This window comes from Aphis gossypii, chromosome 3 (assembly GCF_020184175.1).
Source record: "Aphis gossypii isolate Hap1 chromosome 3, ASM2018417v2, whole genome shotgun sequence".
In the NCBI taxonomy this organism is placed as follows: Eukaryota; Metazoa; Arthropoda; class Insecta; order Hemiptera; family Aphididae; genus Aphis; species Aphis gossypii.
In genome coordinates, this window is record NC_065532.1 from 1,948,490 (window position 1) to 1,969,440 (window position 20,951).

The window sequence follows — 20,951 nt, forward strand, 5'->3', positions numbered from 1 at the left end:
TTACAAATATATATCAAACACCAATTATATGATTCAAAAAAACTTTTTACGTAAGTTTAAAACATAATAATTTATACATTATTATTTTTTTTTTTCAAATGAAGATCTAATATAGCTTAAATATTTTAAAACCTGTTTCTGTATTTCATTTACAATTTTTTAAAACTTTTTGGTGTGTCCTGAAAAATTGGTTTTAGCACATGGGAGGTCTTTTTATGTCAACTATAATATATTATGATAGATAAATGATGCGCGACAGTAAAACGGCCTTGAATTCGCATATGTATCTGCGCGGCTATAAATTGATTGGACCAAATTGAACGGAATTATCCGCGAGTGAGTGTCGTCTGGTGGATGCATAATAATATATGTGTAAAGCTTCTGTGAGATACGGCACGTATTAACACTAATGGATAGGTAACAATAATATAATAATATAAAATCGCGGCCGACGAAAGTGCCGACGGCGATATATGACAATAAATAATAATCGCGTTCCTGCTCCCACCCACTTGACGCACACTTGGGCACACAGTTAAGATGTTTTGAAAACAAATTGCCCAGCTAGGTCATCCGCACGTTACATTTGCACTCGCGTTCCTCTGCTCGGATCACGTCAATTTCTCCGCGTTCGTGTGTTTATTGTGCTCGTGCCTTGGTTTGACGACGGACCGCCGCTACCAACGTCCGAGAGACCTCCGCCAGACATGTACTGCTGAACTGATATAGCATTATTCGCGCATAACAAACTATTATTAAGATTCTACCAAGAACCAGTGAGCATGATTTTAAAATAATAATAATATTGATATAAGTGTAATATTTTTTGTGTACTTTTTTATCTCATACAGGATCCTAGTTCACCAATCATGCTCACCTCCATTTTTCTTTTAATAATGAATTTAATCAAATTCTGATTAATAACATTTTTAAATATATTTAAAAATTACTACTTAAAAAGGGCCTTATAGCGATATAAACTTCTATTTTTCAAATTAAAATCCCCAACAATTTTAAATTTTAAATCGTCTATCGGATCATTTATTTTAAAAGTCGACGTAGGTACCTAATTTAAAAATCGAACAAAGTTTAAATAAATTTGAATAAAAATTGTTTCTCAGCTATTAAGATATTAATTATATTATTAAATATGATATTTCTTAATTATATGGTTTACCATTTTATGTTGTATTGGATCTAGTGTTTATTAATATTTATTATAACCATTTTTACAAGTTAAAAATTTATTATTAACATTTTAAAATTATCATAGGTACATTCTAGATTTTTAAAACCATTTTTTATTATCATGGACCTATAACTATTCTCAATACACAAAGTTAAATAGTTACTAAATCGAGTTTTGATTTTAAATTAACATTAATTATAGAAATATTTCCCGAAATAAATGGAAATCATCACACAGATACTTAAATACACTCCTTAAGTAATACAAAAAATATCTAAATATAAAATATATTTGTAAAATAAATCTTTAATTTTATTTAAAAATACAAAACTTCAAATTTTCAATAACTGCATTGAAGAAAAAATGGAGATGACCATGTTTAGTATATCATCCAGTATTATACATACATATATACGCATATAACATGACAAATATTTATGTAGATATCGGTAGACATAAATGTAAAAGAGACAACAAATTTTGAACACATATTTCTAATCAACATAATGTATGATAATTATTATAAACAAATTTAGTGGATATGCAGTAGTTATGAAAATTATTCTACTCACCAATCATTTCAAAAACTAAAGTTAGGTAATATAAATATTTTAATGAAATATCTAAAACATAATAAAATTAATATTTTTATTAATATAGGTAGGTTTAATAATAATAATAGTATAATAAATTTATTGTAACCAAACATGTATACATAATACATAATAATATGATTTATGGTTGTTCTGAAACTAGCATAATATAACAAATAAATCGGTGATGGTCACTGATCATAATAATAGTGGTAAGTAACTTTAATTATTATTCTTATAATATCATTTGAATTCAATAAAATAATGATATTTAAAAACCCAAATATAAAATTGATAATAAGGAAAGCTTTCAATCTTATTTTTACCATTTTTGGGTTGAAAGTAAAATTTTAAACATTTTTTTGTTTTAAGTTTTAATTTTATAAATTGGAAATTTTTACTACTCAGAGATAAAAATTGAATATAATTTTAACTTTAATCATTTTTAGTAAGAATTTACAATTTATAAAATTAAAACTTAAAACAAGGAAATGTTTAAAATTTTACTTTCCACCTAAAAATGGTAAAAATAAGATTGAAAGCTTTTTTTATTATCAATTTTATACTTTACTAATTTTTCACATTTTATTAAAAATTTAAAGAAATTATTGTCTAATAAGAACCTTTAGTTATTATATTAATATATTATAATTTATAAATTAAATCTATTACTTAAAACGCTACTTTAGAATGAATTGACTTAGCTCAACTTAACATAATAATAAATAAATATACATGACCAAAAGTGTATATCAAAGCCCGAGTTGGTGCAAAAATACATTATTTTACATCAAACAAATTCTATCGATAACATACTATACCTCTTATTTCTCAGGTTTTTTGTCATACAAAAAGAGTTTCATTTTATACTGATAGTTTATATGATTATGAGTATATGTTTATAATTTATGTATAATGTTTAATATTATATAATTTTATAATCCTGTATTCATTATAAGTTAATAACACATAATATATTACCATCAAATAGAGCAAATAGGTACTGAAGTCTGAAATATAGGTTGGTATTTTCTCGTGATTCTATATTGACTGGCTATGAAAATTATACTATATTATTTTACAACCATTGATTATTATTTACTGCTTATCGATAAATATTATCAGTGTAGGTAGTATTTATATATTAATATTATACATTATAATTTGTAGTATATTAGTATATATTTACATATACGTATATGTGGAATGTAGTATATACCTACGTATTTATATGTTGTTTGCATCGACTCAAACGATTAAATCATTTAAATTTAATAAATCGAATATGATTTTTACACATGTATTACACATTTAATATTTAAATGAGTCGCGTGCCCGATCCATCACTGAACATTTTCCGGGCGTGTGAAGAGTCATTTTCGTTACCATCATTCGTTAACAACGCTTAAACACAATTTATATTAAATATTGGAGGACAGCCATTAGCATTTACACAGTACCTAATGAGTAGTACCTCGTTAAATACAATATTGTAAATTGTACCTTAGACAATAATTCTAACACAGGTATTATAATTTATATGCATAGATAGATTACAAGTTACAATATTTTATCATAGTATGCATTGCTTTTGTACAATGATACAATATTATAGGGCCCTACTATATAAAGGTTCTATATATAGTCATATAGGTTCATTTTTTTTTAATTTTCTAAGATTATAAACAATAATATTTTATAGTAAAATAAATGTGTGGTTTATATATGTTGGTACTTAAATTTAATACTATAGACAATATTTAATATTTTAAAATTAACTATATTATGTATACGGAATAGATATGTCTAGTTATTCCCAGTAGAATATGAATTATGAACATTCTAACTATATTAGAACACCCAATGATAGTAGTCTTATCGTATAATTATTAATTTCCATAATTTGTCATCAGATACTTAATATATATATTACATATTATTTTAAGTTATCCTATGCCTAATTAATAATTTAAATTCTTATTTCTAATTAAATTCAAAAAAAAAAATGTTTTAAAATTTTGTTTTAAAAATACAAAAATGTGAAGCTGATAAGCGATAATACTAAATTATGGGTGTACCTAAAAATACTATAATAAGAGCTCGGAGTACGATCTCAATAAACCGATTATTTATTATCGGAAATATACATTTATGTGAAAACCTATGCTTCGTTTTAGAATACATATTTGATATGTTCTTATATAATTTATTTATATTTTATACAGGTATAACAACCTGAAAAAAGGTATTATATAAATGTATAAAATATATCGTTTAAAAATTATTGTGTACTTACAGCATTAACATTTTTTGTTTTGTTTTTTTTTATTTTGCTATAGGATATTTGTAATCTAGTGCGATTTTAAAATTTAGTATTTATTTAAATACATTTGTTGAGTATCCCATACTAATGTTTTTATAGTTAATTATATCATTTATTCATTTATATCATGACATTTTTATCGAAATATTAAGTGTTATAAAATTTGCATGTGTCTCGTTCAATAAAATCGTACACACATCTACGTGCATGTTGTGCGTATAGTATATCATTAAATGTCATTATTTAAAATAATATTTAGTGTCAATTGCTCAGTCGTGTAGTATAGACGGGTGATTGTTCGGGTTGCAAATGACCTATGGTATTATAATATTATTTTTATTATATTTACAAAGTAAAACAATGAAATTTTACGTTTTTATTTAGTTGTACTATAGCACTGATTAATAAAATAAATATATTATATGAAAATATTATGCCCAAGGTCGGAAAAAATTAATAATGCTCTTATACATTGTATATGCGTATTACATTATAATACCTACAATGTATGTTCCACAAACACTGATGAAAATTTCAATGTGATCCCGAGAAAATGTGCGAATATGTGTGTGTATACGTATACATAACAAGGTCTGTTGTAGGTAACCTATGTATGACTCTATTATTTTAGTTGTACCTACGCGTCTTTTTGTTACATATATTATATATATACATACATAGTTACACGGTCTAAAATATATATACTTGTTCCAGTATATCCCTTAAATACACACACATTATATTTAATATTATACTAGGTATGAAAAATATTGTCCATATCATTATATATTATACTTGGACGAGATCTTTTATGCGGTTTTTGTTTATTATATATGCGTATACACACACACAGCGAGCCAGTTTACATTATCTTCGTTTGTTGTTAAATATATGTACACATATAGATAATATATTATTATCATCATTATATAGTTTTGTTACTTGTTTTTGTTGTTTTTTATATCGAACGTACTTCGCAAAACCTTGAAAAATCTTAAATTCGGCAAATTAATTCGACGTTTGAAAAGAAAACTGATAAAAATAATAATAAGGCTCTATTTATGCTCTATTTTTTTCTTATACTATCCGCGCAATATCTTGCGGTGAGCTCACTTACTTAGCGTACGTCAAATATAATATCTAACACATTGACGGACTGTAAAATCTGTGTAAACGTATAGAAGAGTTTTTTCGAGTTGCACGCTATTAAAACGACCGATTTCAATGTATAATAGTATGTATAATTTTTACTTATTCGATGTATTAATGGTTGTAGATAAGGTATCTGATGAAATTTGTTTACTGTGCATAGAAATAATAATTTTTTCTAATTCCGTCTAAATATTATTTAAAAATTATTTTTGGTAGACTCACTTATAATCATTATGTTTAGGTATATTTAAATTTAAATTTAAATTATTTGTTTTTTATACCCGCGAAATATAATTATACTATAAACATTGATTATTATTTCGTTATTTGAGATACGATTGTATACAATTGGTTATTCGTGTAAGTAAATAGTGTTAGGTATGTTATAATTTGATCAATTATCGTATTTCAATAGTTAGTAGTCGAAATTTCCTGTTAAAATTAATAAATATAATAGCATACGCTTACAAAATTACGTTAGTATTTTTTTAATAAGTAAATAAGATTGAATATGAAAACATAACACATTTAGCTTTTAAATTATTTAAAAAAAATGATAATTTTTCATATTTTCATTTAAAGTTCAATACGTTTTGTCATTATGTATCATACTTTTAAGTTATAGTATACATTTCTAGGTTTTTATGATTCGATAAATCATTATTTGGAAAATATTTCTTTTATGATCACGATAATGTTATTGATGATGTAATTTTGAAATCGTAAATATAAGCAGATAATAATATGTAATATAATATAATCATATAGGCCATATATATATATTTATATTTTCCTTACGTGATTTTGAACACATATACAATAATATATTGTATTCGTTTATTAAATTAATCTAAGAATTTCGTGTGCCGTTAAAAATATAAACCTGAGCGAGCAAGTTATGTACATGCGTAAACTATACCTATACATTTATATTTTATAATCCACAGTTCGAATTCAACGCAGTTCACGTATTTTCTATTTGAATGATAGACGGGTATTCAATGTAAAGACCTTACGTAAGAAAATTCCATAGGAATAATACATATTATATTTATTATAGGTGTATAATGTATATAATATGTATATGTACAATAGATATATGTATACTATAATATAAGACAAGGATGTGTTTGAATGCATTGTTTTATTGTAAAATTCACTCTTACTTTCACGACACAATGAAATTCAACACTTGCAGCTATTGGTTAGATGTTATTGAGCCAACGTGATAAATGATAATTATTGAAATGTGATTTTAAAAAATCAAAAATTAATAAATTACACTTCGCAATCATCTAGGTATTTAAAACTCGCGAACTTGTAAACTTGTTACTCCTGCAGTAGTCATATGTAATACAGAACTGTGGGCGTAGGTTTGATTTAATTTAGTTGGTTTACTTTACTTTAATAACATTTAAAATATATAGATTAAGGTAATATCTAACTTTTATAACGGTTAATTAGTTTTTTTATAAATATCTATTAATTAACTTATATTATTTATTTGTAAATCTCTATATTGTATACCTATGATTTACCTATTCTGTATAAGTATTCACTATTCACTCGGTTCAATATTGAACATTTTATCAATGTGTACCTATATAAGTATACAAAAAAAGGAGGTGTATCAACCAATACAAGTTATAATAAAATCGTAATCGAAATTATAAAAAACTTCATTATATACATTGCTAGATATATTAGTTTATCTGATTTTTTAATTATTATATTCTAATATAATAAGTGATATAAAATTTAAAATCTTGAAAATTCATATATAAAATAATGTTGAACTGTCGAATACTTGAAAGTTGAAGGTTCTAAAAACAACATGAATTGTGAATAAAATAAAATATTGTAACTTGTAATAATTCTTATAATAATATAAAATGTATTTAGGAAGTAAGTTTCAATATCTATATGAAAATATAATTAAAGGTACCTATAAATTATTTTCAGAATAGTCAGAGACATTTTACTTGCGTATACAAATAATTGATACATGAAAACCTGAACTTTGTTTTTTATAGTTGATTTTTCGTTTTGAATGATTTTACTACTGCAATTATAAAATAGTGTAATACAGTTACGCATTCTTTATTTAGGTTAGTTGTTGTAAATTGCGTGTTTGTGTTATATATGTGTGTAGACGATATAGGTAGTGTATATTTTATTCAATATTTACACATTTTAATATTAATAATAACTACATGGCTACATAATATATGTCTATTAAATTTACATTAGTATCTATTTAGTTGATATTAAGTTGGATAGATAAAATACAAAATAAAACAACTTGGCTTTGGGCTTGGCTATATTTTTAATATTATTGTTACTATTGTTTTATAAACTAAATTTATTTTCGTTTATGTTTGTATAAATCGAAATGACTATAATGGGTATATATTTGACTCCTTTCACTATTACATTCGAGATTCGCATACGATGTCGCTTATTTAGTAATAAATAAATACATTTATTTGAATGAATTTTTTTTCTTAACTAGAAATGAAAAAAAAAGATGATGCAATTTAAAGACCATAGACAAAAAAATCACGTTTGACAACCTAATTTAAATTTAGGTAAGAAGGATAAAGTAATATCGTACAATAATTGCACAAGCTACTATATTTATACAAATATTTCTAACTAGGTACTGTTTATAATAATAAGGGAAATAGAATGTAACTGATAGAGTTACAATTCAAGTAGATGTATGTAGAAGTAAATAGTAAGAAACTATATTTTATTTTAGATAATATTTATTATTATTGTTATATATTATAATGAACAGTAGCAAGTTGACTTTATAAAAAAACATAATAAAACTTTTTCCAATATTTACATCTTACATAACGTAGTAATGACGTGGGAATTGATATAACTATATTATTGAGTATTGACAGGTAGAAAATCTTAATTTAATATCATAAAATATACCTATTTATATATGAAACGGTATATACGAAATATAGTCTTTTAATTAACCCTTTTAAGTGTAAATATGTCTTATTTAGACGTCTAAAATATAAAATTATAGTCAGCCCCATAAAATAAACTATTTTGAATAAATAATTTCATTTATTGTGCGTGATTTAAGTGTTAAATATTGTCCTCTGATTTTACATTCAATCATATTGATACTATTTATCAAAGCTTCATAGGTCATTAACTTTATAAATCGAAACTGTTTTAAATTTAAAAATATTAACTATTTTAAAATATGATATGAGTATTATTTGATTCATTAATTCAGAATTTTAAACAAAATTATCTAGTTGGCATTTTTGAAAAAAATCCAACGAAGTTTTTTAAGGTTGATGGTATACAGATTAGGTTAGATTATTAAATCATTTATAATTAATTCTTATTGGTTACGTTTTGGATACTTATACGTATATTTTTTTTTAGAAGTGTTATAAACAAAACTAATATAATATGGATATACAAACAATTTTAACACTTCTAAAAAAAAAAAATACTTAAAAATATTCAAAAAGTAGCCAATAAGAATTAATTATAAATGATTTTATACATTTTTAAAAATAATAAAAAAATGTATTATTTATTAAAATTTGTTTGGCTCTTATTCAGTTAATTTTGAATTTAGAACCATAGTTGATACATCAAAATTACTTTAAAAAATAAGCCTATCCAAATATTGTTTTCAAAATAGGTGTTGCTATTAAAAAAAATGTTTTAATGCGCATGCGTGGACCAAAATTTCAAAAATATTGAAATGTATCTAAAAATTTGTATTTATATATTATTACCAGCTTGTAAAAATAAAATAGATTTATTCCAAAATAATCCGGCTGAGAAATTGAGTGTTCCCTAAATTTGTGAACATAGTACTGTATATTATAAATTATAATATATAATACATAGGTGTACGTCAAAATTCAAATTTTACAGGTGAGACACAAAACTTATTTTGTGTAACTTATTATGTTACCTTTTCGGAATAAAGGAAATAAAGATACATATACTGTTACTATAGGAACACCTAGATATGTTTCGTTTTCACACTAAAATAGTGTGTTAAGATACAATTCCTACCAAACATATTTCTGTAAAATCTGAAAATGTCAAAACATTAGACTTGTTCCTTAACAAATGGGGTACTAAGCCCTACAGAAAAACAGCCCCATAATTTGCAAACAACTATCCACGGCGCCGGAGTACGCTGGTGACAGCTAGTAAATTATAATATTGATCGTTATTACTTATTCGGTACATTGACACTAACACTTTATTCAGAACCACGTCAAGGGTATTCCCTTAAGAAGACAACAATGATTGGAAACATTTAATTTTAATCATGTATATAAAATGTAATTAATTTATACGCATTATTATGAATAATTTATTTTATACTTATATAATAATGAATAGTATATTGTTACGCTTATAACTTTTAAATTTATTTATAACATTGACCTAACCGTTTACAGAAAATTAGTATTAATGATTCTGCACACTATCTGTTTGTATCGTGACTATTTGAGACAAGGAATCGATAAAAGTATTAGATATTTCTTTAATCTATAGTCAAATTATGCATTCAAGTGAAGTAAAATGACATTGAATGTCCTCCTTATGTCTTATATAGTATCAAGTTCATCTTTAAAATAATATTATTATTATATTATACATGATTTTGATAATCTTCATGTTTTCCATTTAAATGTACAGTGATTATAGTAATATTATGTAGGTATATCATACAAGCACGTGTATACTGCATATTGTATAAACATATATAGTATAAATTAATAAAATTATATTTGTATAGATGGACTAGTAGATAATTTAATATTGAAAATGATCAAATTTTATGATGAAATTGTGTTTGAAATTTGTGAAATAATTAAAGATTAATAAGGGAAAATATTTGATTAACACGAATATATAGGTAGATTAAATTTAATAATTATATTATAATAAAAGAGTATGTATTTTAAATAAAATAAAACAAAATATATGATTTGTTGTTCAGTTTAGTACCCAGTATAAATCAATAGTTGAAGGGATTAACAATAAGAAATGTTAATAAGTGAGAAGGAAGTGATATGTTGTTGTTGTAAACGTTTATAATGTTTTTTAAATTGTTGATACATTTATTTCAATTATTACTAAATCAATTGATACTTATTTTAAACTTTTAGTGACGGAAGATGCTAAAAAACCACAACCAAACGTCTGCTGTAGTGATAAAGAACGCGACTACGCCAAGCAGTCGTCGACCATTGCCAAGTCAGATGGTGATCCGGTGCAAACGGCACTAGGTGACTTTGGTTGGTGGCAGTTTTGGATAACGTTTGCCCTATCACTGTTGAAGTTTCCGATTGCGTGGCACCAGTTGGCAATTATATTTTTAGCTGCCAAATCTCCGTTTCGGTGCGATGTCGGTGACGAGTCAACAACACTGTTCAACGTAACTGATAGATGCAATTCGTTTGACCCAGTCACGCACGACATGGTACCATGCCATCAGTTCATCTACGATAGATCCGTGTTTCAGGAGACCATAATCACCGAGGTATAGTGTGTTTTATGTACCAAAAATATCTAAATCCACAAAGTTAATATTATATTATATTAAATATAATAGGTAAAAAAAATTCTGGGACATGGGATGCAAAAGTGGCACATAACTTCCTAAGATATTAAAAAATAGTATTTAACTTATATATGCCTATAAGTAGTGCTAAACACATACGTTAATATAATGATGTATACATAATATTATATAGGTCAAAGGATAATTCTGACCTAAGTATGAATTTTCTTCTTCAATAACGCAGTTATTCAAAATCTGATTTTTGAAATTTTTAACTTAACTTAAAGACAATACTTTAAAATTCTTGTAATGTAAAACTATAAGTTAACTTTTATTATAAAAGTAGGAAAAATATAGAACTTTTATTGACAAATGAATAATGATCTTAAAAATAATGGTCTAATATTTCTAATATTGAATAATTTTTCGAGTCTAATAAGTTACAACCAGAAGAGCATCGAGTTTACTTTAAATAGATTATAGAAATATACGCTTTTCTATTTTGTTTATTTATTTTTGATTGCCATTGATTACATAATAACCATTTTATTTGCTGAAATTAATTGCGGCATTCTAATTATAAACAAAAAAATTATTCGATTTCCTTATAGTCAAAACGTAGTTAATGTAAGAACCACTCTATTATAAGGGTTGAAAAACGAAACAATAAACAGTCCCTGACTCTCAAAAATATGAGTGCAACAATTAGTACTAATTGGTTCAGTAAATTTGTAAGATATGCCTGTAAATTTAAACTCTAGTGATTTAATAAAAGTCCTCCCTTATAATATAGTTACGCCTATGCACGATATAGTGGTAAACACTAGATAGAAAACAAAAATTTAAAGGCTACCTAATTGATATTATTCTCAATTTTTATTACTGTATACTGATAGTATATAGTTATTTTACTGATTGATATACGGATTTTAAATGTCTTAATATCAGAAAGGAAATCGTCTGTGGGTGGAAATCATATAATATATTTTATCATATATAGGTAATTGTCATTATCTACGCGTAGGTAAACATAAATGTAATAATACTGCTGTAGGTTGATTTATTTCAGTTATAATATTTCACATATTATACTTGCGTTGCTGCGAGCGAATTGGATTAATTTTTTTTTTGTTTTTTACAAAAATATACTACCATTTTGGTTTTCGTTATTGTTCTATAGTGGGATTTAGTATGCGGCCGATTCCAACTGTCCAATATCGCACAATCGGTGTTCATGTTGGGCGTACTTATCGGCAACGTGTTGTTCGGTATGTTCTCTGACAAGTATGTATATTGTAAAAAATTATATTATATTTTCTTCTAGTAGGTTAAATAGTTTAAACATAAAAATAATATTATTTGCTGTTCTAAAACGTCAGAAATTAGCTTGCTAGATAAGCCTTGTATGGAGAGCTGAGGATAGGATAGGTCATAAGGTAACAATATAGAAGCCAGATAAAACAAAATAAAAGGGATGTTTAAGACAACGAAAAAGCGAACAAGTCAGGGAATATTTTAAGTTCCTAGGAATCAAGGATGGAAAAGGCATAGCGATTGATATAGAGATGTGTGGCGAGACATAATGGTAGAGGCGATGGGTCTAAAATCTAAATAACCTCAAATGACCTAAAAATATATATTTATTAAATATAATAATGCCTATTAAATATCTGTACGAAAAAATTATTGTAATAAAATGATTTAATTTTCTCAGATATGGTAGAAAAATACCAATGATGTTTGCTATTGTTTTATTACTTGTTGCTGGTGTCGGCACGTCATTAGCTCCTTGGTACGAGCTATTCCTACCACTTAGATTTGCGACCGCACTAGCCATTGGAGGTCTAATGATTAGTAGCTTCGTTTTAAGTGAGTAACAAGCTTATAATTTATTTATAAAAATTATAATGTTGCATGATATAAAAATTGGCTCACTTAAAATTCCGTTGCAATATCAATAGAGGTACTGTAATTCAATTTTCCGGTATTATATATTAATAACATACATTATATTTTAAAAAGTATTAAGTATAATAAATAATGATCATTTTTAATAATTTAAATACAACATAATATAGTAAATTTGTTTCTTGAACCATTAAAACTTAATATAACCAACCTTGTAATAGTAAAACAGAGAACAAAAAAAAACATTTGTTTGGGTAATTGACCATGAATATTGAAAAATTATAGATAATTATATGGACAGCGGTAAACCACATAATAAAATAATTTGTTTTTAGATTCCGGAAAACTATAATCTTCTGACCTATAGTGTTTAAAATATTTTGTTTTTATTTTTTAGTAACTACATATTTATGTAGTGTAAATACTGTAAACATAATATGCATTTACATTTAATCTCAAAATAATTTTTATTAAATAATTTGAAGGTTTTAATTTTAAATAATGAATCATTAAAAAACGATAATTGGTTTAACAACATTTAATTATTTTATTCAATAAGGCAACTGCAGGTTGATGTAATCAATCATTATAACTCGTTGATATTAATTGATTATAGATCTGTCCAAGAATTAAAATATTTATGCATGTACTTATTAGAAATAATAGGGTTTTTGTTATTATCCACATCTACATACATACTTTTATAGTAGACCTACAACTACATGCTAACTTCATCTAACCTAATCTGGCCAGCTATTTTGTCATAATATTGTCTTGTCAATCAATTGTCAACCTTCATATGCCTCAAGTATTTACTTATACTAAATTAATTATATGGATACTGGTGTCCACATTGGTGGGTTACATGTTGGTTTATATTTAATTAATTTGAAGTGAAAAGAAGTAACATTTAAAGCGTTTAAAAATATCGCCACTTATTATACTCTAATTGTTTTTAATAAATTATGTAAAAAGTATCACCAAATATTTTATTATTATTTTTTTTTTTTTTGTATAATTAATTTCAGCCATGGAAGTAGTAGGCGGAAAATGGCGAACAGTGGTTAGCACTTTGCATCACATCCCTTTCAATTTAGGTCACATGAGCATGGCTCTCATTTCGTATTTCATTAGAAATTGGAGACAGTTTCAATTGGCTATTACACTTCCCTCGTTGTTTTTCTTCACGTACTGGTGGTGAGTGTATCCATACTAAGAACTGATTGATCAATATTTGTAGGTGGTTCCTACCTACATAAAACGATTTATTTCTTAGGATAATACCGGAAAGTCCACGGTGGTTGTTAGCAGTGGGAAAGGAAAAGCAGGCTCGGAAAATATTAACCACTGGCGCCTCACGGAACAATCGGAAACTGGATGGCGAATTCGAAAAATCACTAATGAACAGCCAACCGGAAAAGGGTGGTGATGAGAACAAGGGAAATCTGTTCGACCTGTTTCGGACACCCAATCTGCGAAAGAAGACGCTGGCCGTGTTCTTCAATTGGATGGTGTGCGGTCTATGCTTCTACGGTCTAGCGCAGTATATGGGCGAGATCGGCGGAAATATATTCATAAACGTCGCGTCATCTGGGCTCATTGAGTTGCCAGGCGCGTTCCTGTGTATATACCTGATGGAGAAGTTCGGCCGGAGGAACACCTTGCTGTCGGCCAACCTGGTGACAGCCCTGGCCTGCATACTGATCACGTTCCTGCCTCAGAGTGAGTTATAATGATGATATTACTTAATACGTATGAAATATATATACTGTTTCTGTGATATAACTAGGATTAACAAAGTCAACGACCAAAAAAACCAATAGTCTGATTGTTTATGAATTTGTATAATGTGCTCTCAAAAGTAACATCATTTTTTTTTGCTATGGAAAAAAAGTAAAAAAAAAAAAAACAATCAAAATAAATTATTAATTAAATCATACATTATTATAATATAGTGTCAGAGTTGGAATATGTTTTAAACAAGTGCTTTTGTTTAAAATTGTGATGAATATAGTTTAAAATAAATGTAAATTTAAAGGTAAGAACATTATCGAACATTTTATACGGTATTTTAATTTTTAAATGAATAATGATTATATGTATAAAATATTAATATTTAAAAAATAAAAAGCACATAATTTACTAAAAAATTAAAGTATCGTAAAAAAATCAACGACAAAACATAGATAATGTTCTTATCTTTAAGTTTAATAATTGGTCATTTCACGCTAATATTGTTTAAGTTAAACAAAATTGGTTTTACTGATCATAAATTTGCCATGTTGTACGTTTATAAGACGTGGACAACACGTGTGAATGGTGGTCTTCTTAAAACAAAAAAAAATGTTAGGTATAGTTAATGCTAAACCGTTAAAATGTCTAACCTTTTTTTTAATGGCACTGTCATTAAATAAGTAAAAAAATAGTTTTAAAATAGTTGTCTAACTTTTGTTTCCACAAATACGCCTGTAATTTCCTCAAAATTCATCTTTCAAGTTACTTACCTATTGTTCATTTGAAACTCATTGAAAGTAAACTAAGTACCTAACTAAGTCTCTCACGCTCATTATTATTTGTAATATTTTATTTATAAGTAGATATTTAATAGAATATTTACAGAATACTAAAACACTATAAATTCAGTTTGTTATAATTATTTAAAAATAATAATAATAATCATAATATACTAAAATAAAATAAATATTTTTCAACAATATTATCAAAACTGTTATAATAATATTTTTGATGTGATGGACCTCTTGTATATTAGAGCAAATTTTATCGTTCATGGTACCATCATATAGCTTTATACACCAATATATATTATATTATGCGTTATCACATCCTTAAACCACATCAATTGGCCCTGAACTATAAAATAATAATATATATATTGGGTATAATATATGATACACGTACAATGTACATATCGCAGTATCGCACCATCAATACCTATATATAATATTACAAGTACCTAATTTATATATTAAAAAAAGTGATTTGAGATCATATACTTTGATCTCTTTTTTTGATCTAATCAAAGATTGATAGGTACTTTAATAGTTATGATTTATCATGTTCTAATTATATTTTATACAATTGTAGCATAAAATAAACTGAAGTTGTTCTGATTTTTTAATGGTATTAAAGTTCAACTCATCACAGGGTGAAATTTAATGTAACAGTCGACAAACACAATTAGGGAAGTCCAAATCGGATTTAATATCGATTTATATCTATATAGTATATAATAGTAGCGATATCGTAATAACATTTATAAGAGTTTAACAGAACTAAAACTAGAAAAAAATATGTAAAATATGTATATAATTTATTTATTTATAGTGGTTATATTACACTTTAGTCGGTTATTAATTAAAACATTCATAATTCATAGTATGAAAAATATTTAAAAACTAATTACTTTTTGATAATAAAGAATAAGACAAATAAAGGTATTTGCAATAGGCGTACGTAATAACAAAAATGTTAATTCATTTTATTGTTAATTTACTTTTATCTGTGAATTATTAGCTTAAACGGTTTGACAACTTTTTATCTGTCAATCAGTTTCTGGCCTTACTCAAGTTTATTGAACAAACGTTCAGATGGTTTTAACGTTTCTGGAATAAGTATAAATATTTCATTGCTAACTTGTGTAAGACATAGGTTAGGATTTGTTATTATATATTTATTACTATAGTGCTTTCTCATTCAATTTACGTTTCTTCATACAATTCAATGATATTTCAATGCAAGAATTTATTAAATTATTCACCCCTTGAATTAATAATATATACTTAATTTATGTTAATTGAACGCTTTGATTCCGATATAGCTTATTTAATTTACAAAGATTCCATAAATAATATTGTTTTTGAATGCCTGTACTACTCTCTATTTCATCTAGTAATATGAGATTCAAACTATATCAACATTCATAATTTTTATATATTTTCCTTTAAATTGGCAAATTGATGCTAGTACCTCATCTAGGTATAATCTAATTCTCCGATCAGTTATATTTTTAAATGTTTAATTATAGTTTAATAATAGGACATTGGGGGTTTATAATATAAAATATTAACGAAATTACTTTGGATAAATAGAGTACATTTAAATTTTAAATTTAACATATCTACATCAAATTTTTGAAAAAAATATTTGACCACGTGAACGGGATCTTCACATAAAATAAATAATAATAATTTTTTTTTTTACCTATTTATGCGATATATTGAGAAAAATAATATAATACCTACATAGATAAGATCGATAAATAAAATTATAAATATCTTTATAATTTTGACATCCTTGACTTCAATGGCTATAGACTTACTATAATATAATTTGTGTTAGTGTTCAGGTGTTCCGTTTAATAATTAATAAATAACTATCATGCTTGTCTTGCAGATTCTGAAGTGGAACATTACAAGTTCATATTAGCGTCGTTGGGCATAGTCGGATCATCGATAGCTTTTCCAACCATATATCTGTTTAGCGGTGAACTGTTTCCGACCGTGGTGCGCAACGTAGGTGTTGGATCAGCGTCCATGTGCGCTAGGATTGGTTCCGTAATAGCTCCGTTCGTCTCGTCTCTGGTACTTATATTTTACTGCACTACGATAACTACAATAACCAGGGCATGACTATAATACGTTCCAAAAACCAAAAAATAAAAAATAAAATTGTTTTCTTAAGTAAAATAATTTGATCGACATTATTTTAAAGTACCAAAAACGTTGCCCAAAACAATGAAAAAAATAGTTTCCTAAATGCAAATTCAAATTAATACCTACACCATAAGATTCGATAATTAATACTACACACTAATATTTAATTTTTCTCTAAAAATAAATACATACCTATTTAAATTTGTATTTACATTCGTAAACTCCATTCAAATATGCACATGTAGAAAATTATTTCAAGATATTCAAATACCTATTGTTTTAAAATATGTTTTTTTATCTTCACATTTTTGTTAGCTATTAAATATTAAAATATTAAAACAAATACGTAATATTATTACAGTATTACGTTTTAAAAAAATCGATAATCAGAGTATAAACCATAGGTACACTCGTAAAATGTATAGTAAACAAGCGATTTAATTGTTTGAATATTTTAAATAATAAATAAACTGTAAAAGAATTCAACGCAATTTCCTCTGTTGTACAAAAAATTTAAGTATTCAACATTTCGTTATCTTCGTTACTATGAATTATACTTGTCGAAAAACGAAAATTGACACCGTCTGTCCGAACAAGTCGTCAAGCTCCGGTGGATCAACAATATATTACACGTTGCTATTATTGTTACGAATTACGATATTGACTCTTGCGACAGAATTAATCATGAATGATCTAACGCAAAACTCTTAATGTTCTGTTGTTTGAAGGGAGTGTTCAACGTGTACTTACCGCCAATGATTTTCGGCACTGTGCCACTGATTGGCGCTCTACTGTGTCTATTGTTGCCGGAAACGAGAGGCGCGCAATTGCCGGTAACCATTGAAGACGGAGAACGTTTTGGACTCAAAGTAACGTATGTATCATTTATGCAGTTATATTTTTTATAATAACATCGTTATAATATGAAATACAGAGTACAAAGTGTGTGTAAGTAGTAATTTTATATGAACTGCAGCACTGTTGATATAGGTATACTTTGAAAAAATTAAGACATGTCGCCATGTAGGTAGGTGGATATAGGTATATGCAAAAATGTAATAACTCCAACGTTGTATATTGTTTATACTTTTTTATCCTCGTGTTTGTTATTCGTGAAACATTCACTATGTAGGTATATTAAATTTCAATGTAAATGGTTTTAATATATAATAAATAAACTATTTCTAAATCTATGATTAGGTACAACGATTAGTAATTACATAATATATATCATATTTTTTAATCTGTTAAAAATATTTTTCATTATAATATTATTATAGTACTTTCCTAATTATATTCGAATCAAATAATAAGACATTCTATAACCAACAAATACATAATTTTTTTCGCATCTCCTTTCCATTTTTTTTTTTGAAATCAAGCACTGCAGGTTGTATTGCTTATCGTGCTCGTTCACAATAATTTTGTATTATATAATTAGATAGGTACCTATAAGTACTGTTATATTAATATGAGAATAAACCAGTTACATAATATTATAAATACAGTGATCCATAAGATATTTAATATTTCAGACAACACTAATGGCTTAGAAAATATTTCTTTTACATAATTTAAGTCATTAAGTCATTACATTAAAAATGATTTTTTTAATTTTTTTTTTACTATATTTTATAAGTTTCATTCTAAGTTTTTATTCTTTTTAAATACTTTGAAAACTAGTCATCTTTGGAATAAGGAATTAAAAGTACATGTTACCATTAAAAAAGTGAAAAGCTTTTAATGACATAAAATAATATTAAGAAAATATTTTGAAAAATGTCAATGATTATTTAAATAATGAGTATCTTAAATTAAATTGATTGCCCGGTGTACTAATCTATACTTGTGTGTTGAAAACAATTATTCTGTTGCAGAAAATTGCCAACAAAGACTGCGGAAAACGGAACACACAATACAGGATTCGTAGCCGACGAACAATTATAACATCAAACAATTTGTGAATATTGTGTTTTATTATGTTATTATTTTATACCATATGAAGACGCTGTCGGTCATACATTTGTCATTCATTATAGATTAATATTATACACACGCAAAGAAAACAATGTAAATATTGAATTATTGAATATTTAATTACGGTAAAAAAGGGTAAAAGTATTTTAATGACCAACTTCTTTGAGATTTTTCACATTAATCAAGTACATTTCTCATAAATGAAATATAAATTGTAAAATAGATATTTTTATAAATTAATGTTGATGTATCTATGTAATCTTTGCCATTTATTATATTAGATTCTTATTATAATATATGCTCGACGAATATTTAATAAAGTAATTTTAGGAAACAATTGTATATATTTTATACCATAATTAAATTCTGATTTCCAACTATAACTTATAAGTATTATAGAAATTATTCGTTTTGAAAAATATAATATGATAAAAGGAAGAGTAGGTAAGCTCATCTATAAAAATTATATAGCGTACCGGTAAAAAAATGTATCCTTTTGAATATTTACTATTTTTTATATTAACATTGATTTAAGTGTATTATTGGTACCTACACAATTATACGGTATTGAATTCAAAAAGCCTTCTGTCACCTTAACGTCGGAGAATTAACATAATACAATTTTATGTTAGGACGACAAATCAAAATAATAGGTATGCCCTTGTGAGTGTAAATAAAAATCAACAAAGTAATAGACTATTACAATTTACAAGTGCCAAAAATGATCAAAGTGTTGATTAATAGTAGCAGAACGAAGAGTCGGCAACTACATATTTATATTACTAAAATACGTTAAAGTGAATTGAACATAATTCTTTATACAATAGAACATTGGGACAGATTTAGATTTAAATTTATATGTTTACTTAATAAATATAATAAAGCTTAAAAGTTAGTACGTTTGAATGCGCTAATTTCGTATAAACTATTCGACTGGGCCGATTTCAATAGATATATTAATTCGACGAATTCCCCGAGATTTAAAAAAATATTTTTATTTTATTTTTTAATTTCTATAGATTTCTATAAGGTGGCTTACAGCTCAAAAAAGGATTTAGTTTTGGCTCACGAAAATCGAATAATTATTTGTTAGGGTTTGTTTGTATAGGGTTACCATTGGCAACAGAAAATAATATGAAAAATACAATTGATGTTAACTAGCAGAACAACATGTATTGTTATGCAATTTTTTTTTAAATAAAATAAAACAGTATATTTAATTTATTATTTGTTATTCAAATTTAGGCACATCAAAAGGCAGTGCCATGATGTTTGTTGCTTATCAACTAAATAACTATTTAACCGAATTTGATGAAAATTTGAGATTGTTTTTAGAAAATCGGGAATGTTAACTGTAGTGCCGTAACTATCCCCCATGGTTCACTAAGTGAATTTTATTTTTTGGTACTTATTTTCTTTTCATTTTATGGATAAAATAATGAAATACTGCAAAATTACAATTACAGTATTAATAAAACAGTGTAATACAGCTTAATAAGTGATGGATAATGCACTTACTTTTTGGTGGGTGGGGGTTTACTATATAAAATTATCACTGTTATTTTTT

The 20,951-nt window shown here is 25.9% G+C and overlaps 1 protein-coding gene across 2 annotated transcripts; it reads left to right on the top strand.

The window, feature by feature from the left end:
- Positions 1–560: 560 nt before the first annotated feature.
- LOC114121225 (organic cation transporter protein) lies at positions 561–19,721 on the top strand. Of its 2 annotated transcripts, none has more exons than XM_050204479.1 (9): positions 561–776; positions 10,432–10,805; positions 12,007–12,110; positions 12,541–12,695; positions 13,763–13,931; positions 14,011–14,456; positions 17,148–17,335; positions 18,136–18,281; positions 19,285–19,721. In XM_050204479.1, coding segments are annotated over exons 1-9 (1,653 nt in total). In that variant the 5' UTR covers positions 561–775; the 3' UTR covers positions 19,355–19,721. The 2 variants fall into 2 exon arrangements, with proteins under 2 accessions (XP_050060436.1, XP_027839261.1); XM_027983460.2 differs by lacking the exon at positions 561–776 and adding an exon at positions 9,340–9,597.
- The last annotated feature ends 1,230 nt before the right edge of the window (positions 19,722–20,951 follow it).